At 41.6% G+C, this 7,386-nt stretch overlaps 1 protein-coding gene across 2 annotated transcripts; it reads left to right on the forward strand.

Annotated features, from left to right (window-relative positions):
- On the forward strand, positions 112–5,257 carry LOC110437461 (mediator of RNA polymerase II transcription subunit 19a-like). 2 transcript variants are annotated; one of them, XM_021465913.1, is made up of 7 exons: positions 112–419; positions 2,110–2,177; positions 3,253–3,539; positions 3,628–3,858; positions 3,949–4,008; positions 4,103–4,234; positions 4,714–5,257. In XM_021465913.1, the coding sequence occupies exons 2-6, from the start codon at positions 2,147–2,149 to the stop codon at positions 4,145–4,147; spliced, it is 654 nt and encodes a 217-aa protein (XP_021321588.1). In that variant the 5' UTR covers positions 112–419; positions 2,110–2,146; the 3' UTR covers positions 4,148–4,234; positions 4,714–5,257. The 2 variants fall into 2 exon arrangements, with proteins under 2 accessions (XP_021321588.1, XP_021321589.1); XM_021465914.1 differs by lacking the exons at positions 112–419; positions 2,110–2,177 and adding an exon at positions 2,221–2,750.

Here is a 7,386-nt window from a genome sequence, read left to right on the forward strand (position 1 = left end):
CGTCTGCTGGACCGGTGGGGCCGGTTTGCAGTCTCCGCGGCAAGAAAACCCGTCACGCGTGTGTGGCCGGTGGTTTTGCTTTGCCAAGACCTCCCTGGCTTCCTCCGTTACAAACCTCCCTGAAGGCAAGCAAAAAGCGAAACTTCGGGGGGTCGTCGAGGGTTCCCGATCCTTCCTTTCCTTCTCTCGCCCGCTCGCTCGCTACCCAACCGCCGCCGCCGTGCCCTCACCGCCGGCGTTCTCGCGGGCCAGCGACGGACGGGGACACACCGCGCAGGGGCCCAACCCCGCCTCCCACCCGAACGTCTTCGCTCCCCTCGACGGGGAGGCATCGCCCCAACCCCGGCCCTCGCGCTCCACTGCACTGGACTGGCGCGGGGAGACCTGCCCCGGCCTGGAGATCGTTCCGTGCTATGCTGGTGAGTTCCCCAAGCTTGCCCCCCGGTGTCCGGTGCCTCCTCGCTGCTGCGACAGCGAGGAATTGAATTGAACCCTAACCTTCGTTGTGCTGCTGCTGCTGCTGCCGCTGCCCGACTAACGCATTCCACCCACCTCTATAGTTCGATTAGGCTCCTAGTTAGTATCCAGCGCACAGGGTCAATTTAGCTGCCTGGAGTACTACATCCTGCCGCGCAGGGTCAATTTAGCTACCTGCAGTACATCCTGGCTTGCTCCACGGGTGTTTTCTGGAATCACTGGCCACATTCAATCCCCATGCCCTAACTGCATCGTGGGTACACCGGTGTTTCAGTGGGCTGTTTCTGGACCAATTGAGCTCATATGCTGCAACTGAGAGCTCGCAGCGATGCCTCCTGGCTGCCAACCATTGCTTACAATGCTGGGTTCTGCTGGTAGCATCTTGGCTGTCAACCATTGGTTACAATGCTGGGTTCTGCTTAGTTATGAATTATGATTGCAGTCTTAGAAGTTTTGGTGTCTTGATTAGGCACGTTGCTGCCTGGCCATCAGTGCCAGAGGGAGGGGCTGGTGGGGGCTACAATCCCCTAAGCTAATGTAGTTTCCATTGAAAAAAGAATTCAAATTCAATCAAATTTTGATAAAATTTGCACTGTTGGTCCCATCTAATAATAACAAAAAAAAAATTTATGTATGCATGTTGTCTTGTTATCCTACGAATAATGTCAGAACATCTTGTATGGAATTAGTATGATGGCATGCTGGCCTGCTCTATCTAGTGCTCTGTTTTACCAATTGTGGATTTGTGGTACTTGGTAGTTTCGCCCTTTACCACTAGTAACTGTACTTGAGGTTGATTGGTTGTCTGATTGGGCGGTCTTGGGCCTAGTGCTTGCTCAAATTTTCTGTGAAATGCCTCTAGAACGATCGGGATACAGGGATAGTAATGTCCTGTTGCTAGGATTTGTCTGCTTGAAGCTGTTCTCAACTCATTTTTTGCATTCTAACTGCTGTACTTTACATCCCAAAGGAAAAATGAAAAAAACCAGAGCAGAATGATATCCTATTCTCAATATTATGTTAACTGAGCAATTATCAAAATGCTATCTGGTCATGTCACTAAGTCAAACTTTTGCACTGATTAGGTCACTGCTTTTGATCTACTAGCTGTTATATCACACAAGGGTTCTGTCTGCTGACATGTACATGCTATACAGCCTTTGTTTGGTTCCTCTTTTACTCTGGTTTTGCTATATCAGTCTTGCTGTGTTCAAATAACACACAAACTAAAACGAGAATTAGAAAATGCTAATCTGGACTGAATTCATCACTTGCTATGCTCCATTTATAACATCTGAATCATACTTACCTTGCTACTCTTTGGAACCAATTAAAGTTTTTCTTTTCAGAAATAATGTTTTTTTTTGGCTAAAATCACAGTACTTTACAGATGGCAATTGTCATGTAAGTCCATAGTATTTCAAATAAGAGAGGGAAAACCTGTTCATTACTTTTGATGGTGACACCATATGTGATTATGAACTGTCTATCGATATTTTCATGGTCATGGGATTTAACATGTCTGTGTAGTATGTAGATATGTAGTAGTGTATATCATGTTTGTTCATTGCAGAACCAGTTCGCTTTACCTTTACACATTTGTTGTTACATTGTTTCCTAATTGAATTTCAGGTGAAGATGCTCTTTGCATAGCTCAAGCTCCAATCTGATGGATTCTGATGACAAGAAGTTTGGAAACGGTAGGGTTTGGGTCAAAACTCACCTAAAAGAATGAAATGCACTGTGGGTCCTTAAACAATTTCTGCATTCTCATCTAAGCCCATAAACTCTCAAATTGATCATCTGGATTCTTCAACTTTTCAAGTGGTTCATTTTATGTTCACTCTAGGTCCAATCATGGACTTGAATTTACACTTTGAATGAATCACTTGAAAAGTTAAAGGACCTAGATGATTATTTTGAGAGTTCATGGACCCAGATGTGGGAATATGTGGACGGTTTAGGGACACACGATTCATTCCACCCTAAGTATGTATTTGGTGGACAAACAATTTTCAGAAATGAAATTGTTAATATGGGTGGTTATACTTTGTTGGGGTCCTGATTCCTGATCTCCAGGTGCATAAACAACATGCTAAGTGATAAGTCCTCACCTAGCATAGGTTGCCTCCAAGTTACCATTACCAGTATTATGCCAGCCAAGTAGCACTATATGAAATTTTGATTGTGTGGCTGGTATTATCAACCAGAATGGTTGGTTAATGGTTAGTGCTGGAAAGGAACAAAAAATTGAATTTGTTTTATGGAAGCAGGTAATCATTATTTGTGATCCCTATGTTTCCCGCTTCCCCTTATGACAATTATTCAGTATGCAAATCCGAAATGCTAAATCCTAAGTCATGTGGGCACAAAGCAACAGACTGGTATTAATATCACAGCTTGCTTGATTATGAGTTATCCTCATTAGCTTGCAAGAAATCAGTAATAGTTATATGCTTAGAATTTTAAATACAAACTTTTGGTGCTGATTCTTTTGCCAGCTTAGGCCAGTATGTCCTATAGCCAGCTGTTTACTGCAGTTCTTTTAACAATGGGCAAAAATTCACCTGCTTTGACTTATTCATAGTACACAATGCGTTAGTTAGTATTTTGTGACATGGTGCACAAAGCTGCTTTATGTGCTGCAATACTGCATCTAATGTCTATTGTAAGCTAGATTAAATTTGCTTCATAGATATATCAGTGCATCTATCTTTTCTGAAACCTTATTCGTCAGCTATGTGATTGTTTGATAATATCAGCTCTGTATTTCAGGGCCAAGGGAGCTCACTGGTGCTGTTGATTTGATCAGCCACTACAAACTGCTGCCACACCATGATTTCTTTTGCAAGAAACCTTTGCCACTGGCAATATCAGATACACATTATCTTCACAATGTTGTGGGAGACACTGAAATTCGCAAAGGAGAAGGAATGGAGTTAGATCAACTTGTTCAGAATGCATATATGAGGGATAAACCTGCTTATATTCAGCCCTTCGATATGGAAACACTGGGGCAAGCGTTCCAACTTCGAGAAACAGCTCCTGTGGATTTGCCCTCTGTAAGATCCTTTATAGCATCTCACTTCTCTTGTGGCATTATTAGATTTGCTCATTGAACTGTTTATGACATATATACCATATCAACAGACTGAAAAGGGTATACCGACTATCTCGGGGAAACCAAAAAGTGAGTCCAAGGACAAAGAGAAGAAGCATAAAAAGCACAAAGACAAAGACAGGGACAAAGATAAGGAACATAAGAAGCACAAACATCGGCATAAGGATCGGAGTAAGGACAAAGATAAAGACAAAGACAAGGATAAGAAAAAAGATAAAAGTGGTCATCATGATTCTGATTCAAAGAAACATCATGAAAAGGTTGGTCCATTTTTTGTATGTTCAAAACACTGAATAGCTTCATTTCAAACCATATACCTTTTGATGGGCAATGCTCACCATTTGTATCAGAAGAGGAAGCATGAGGGAACAGAAGATTCAGCGGATGTGCATAAGCACAAGAAGAGTAAGGTAGCACACTGCTATTATTTCCTTGCTGATACAATAGCTTTCATATTGAGAATTTATCCCTTTGTTGTTAATGTGGCCAATCAACTTATGGCAGCACAAGAGCTCCAAAACTGACGAGACGGGGAATGGACTTAGTTAACACTTCATAGTTCTTGCTTCAATCCTTTTAATTTGCTGTTAAAAGGAGACTGATGGTCTCTGCCATCAAACCCTGTGCAGAGTAGTGGTACGAGCTTCTTTACTTCCCTATTGGATTCAATTTGTTTTTCATGTAACTTTTTTTAATTTGGGTGGTTTCTGTTTGTCGATGCAAATGTTTCAGTTAGAGGTGCATTGTCAACATGTCTTAAGCCATTTTAAGAGGCATCCCTATGAGGCTATGACCTAACATTAGTCTCATGATTTTTAGCTCCATCTCTAGAATATCTGAAAATTGAATGGCATTGACAGCTACTCAGATTCTATGTGGACACTTAACTGTTCAATTTCCTTTTTGTACTCGTTCTAAAATGGTAGTAATAATAGTTATGTGTTCCTTTGATGGTTGTCTGTAGTGATACAAGGTTGATGAACTTGTTAGCTTGTCTTATAGCATGGTGTGACTTTATGTAGACCATAACACATAACAATCGACACTTTTTACAAAACAATCAATAAATCAGTGTGTTCTGAAAGCTAATTTTTATGTTTGTTTGGATGGTGCAGGGTGTCATGAGTTGGATGTCTTGATAAGAACATGGCAGTATTTTTGCGGAGTCCATTTTGAGGAAAATTGAATTTGTTAACATAGGACTAATCCTTTGAACCGTGCAACTTTCTGTTCCTCCCTGAAGAATTGGTTGTAGGAGCGATTGAAAGGATATGCAATGAGATTGTTTCGATTGCAGGGCTAGCTCAATTATTGATACTGGGTTTGTTATTGAACTTCTGAGTCCTGATGTAGCGTGCATGACAGCATGAGTACCCCGAGTAGCTGTGGATTGTTATACAGTTCGTGGTCTAGAGATGTAGTTGAGGGCAGGGAATTTGGAAATAATTTCGTGTTCCCGCCGTACCGAGCTTGATTCATAGAGTAGGATGATTTACTGTTTATCCAGTAGCTAAATTAAGTGTTGGTAGTCAGTTCCAAAGTTTATTTTGCCTTGTAACTGTGCTTCATTGTGCCAATAACCGGAGTTGAATCCACATGGAATGAATTCGGGGTCAGAGTAGCACAATGCTTATTAACCATGATGAAGATTTTGTGTTATTACAAAGTATATGGTTATTGGTTCGGGATGCGACCATTTGCGTGATTTGTGCCAGACGTTTAATTTTAGCTGCTTCCTTACAAAGTATATATATACTTCCTTGTTCTCTCTCGTCGAGCACCACCTGAGCCGCTCGTCCCGGAGGTCCCCGGCCGGAAGGGTTATACTTTGACCAAACATGAAGACATACATACAAGTGGCATGGCGCAAACTATGGACTTGTTTAGATCTATTTTTTTTTTTAATTTTGACACTAGCACTTTCGTTTTTATTTGACAAATATTGTTCAATCATAGAGTAACTAGGCTTAAAAGATTCGTCTCGCGATTTATAGGCAAACTGTACAATTAATTTTTGTTTTTATTTATATTTAATGCTCTATGTATGTGCCGCAAGATTCGATGTGACAGGAAATCTTGAAATGTTTTTGGTTTTTAGGGTGAACTAAACAAGGCCTATATTAAAATAATGAGAAAAAGTTGGTACCTTTAATTTAAAAAAATAAATTGTCTTGGCACACTAATATTAAAGTAATGAGAATATATATATTTTTTTAATATGGCACCTTTAATTTGGAAAACAAATGTTGTTCTTGCGCCAAACCATTCAACATACATAAAAATAAACAAAATTTGACCAACCTTGAATGAAATTTTTATAAAAGAACAATTAGTGAGCGACAAAATTATCATTTGTATTAAACATTGAATGTCGGTCGCCTAAAGTTCCTGATGGTCGTGAGCTTGGACGATGGAGTGGAGTCCGGCTCTTCGTTTCCATGTCTCCTTTGCTGGCTTGTTGGGCTTTAGTCCAGTACTATCTGCATAGCCCAATGACAACTACGGTCCACACCAGCCCATATACCTCTTCGATTCCTCCTTCTCCAATCACCCATACGCCTAGAAATGAAGCCGTCGCTGAGGTCTACCTGCAGATAGCTGGGGGCCTGGGGCGGCCGCCCCAGCCCACCTACAGGGTAGGTCCGTCCCTGCTTTAGCGTCATCTTTTTTTTTTTTTTGGGTCCAGCTAGCGCACGGACGTCCGGATAAACATGTACGTCCGGACGCTCAGACCTGTACTCCCCACGCACAACTGCATCTCGCTTCCGTCGGCTCACACCGCTTGGACCCCATCCCGTGCTGCCTCGACTGCACCCTGGAGTTTCTCGCTCGCACTCCCTCCCGCTTTCATCCACGCGGGCTCACACCGCTTGGATCCCACCCCCATGCTGCCTCGACTGCACCCGGAGAGTCCTCGCTCGCACCACCTCCGCTGCTCACGCGTATGCACATGGCCAGCTGCTGCATCAGGTAAAGGTGGTTAAGCCAGCATCCAGAAAGAGAGGGAGATGTAACATATGTCTAGTCGGTGCTGAGGAGAAAGAGACACGAGGTGAAGGTGAGTAAGCAGAAAAAGCAAAGATAGGGATACAACATCCGATCTACTTTTGAAACATCCGAATAAAATGTTTGCAACATACGCTTAAAGGCAGATGAAACAAATAAAATATGCATCTGAAACACACTATTTGCAATACCATATACCTTTGAAACATCTAGATGAAACTTTTGCAACATTAGCACAAAACAGTTGAAACACTCAAAACATGCTAATGAAAACACTTGCAAAAAACACCATGCAACATCTAGATCAAAACAATTGCAAGAAACAAAAAGCGCAATGCATGGTACAACATAAAAAAAAACTAATGCAACATCTCATATAGTAGTACTGCAACATCTCAAGCAGTAGTACTACAACATGGTAAAAATGAACATAAAACATGAAAAAGATGGAAACAACTCAATAATCATCTTTTAGGGCCGCAATATTTGTAAAAGATAATTTCAATAATTGAAAATCCCATATTGCAACAATCTCAACAATAGTACTATCTTTCTGCAACACATGATTCACACCTATTGCAACATTTGAAAATCACTTTTGCAACATCCCAAAAAATCTATTACAACACGGAGAAACAACAAAAAAAACTTACAAAACAGCAAGGGGATGAGTTCGAGGTGCAGGATGCTCTAGCCCTAGCCCATCAACTTCGAGCTCGCCGGAGGAAGGAGAAAATAGGATCCCAACCCACTATTGTGTCCCTCAGATTTAGAGAAGAAGA

This window comes from Sorghum bicolor, chromosome 8 (assembly GCF_000003195.3).
Source record: "Sorghum bicolor cultivar BTx623 chromosome 8, Sorghum_bicolor_NCBIv3, whole genome shotgun sequence".
Lineage (NCBI taxonomy): Eukaryota > Viridiplantae > Streptophyta > Magnoliopsida > Poales > Poaceae > Sorghum > Sorghum bicolor.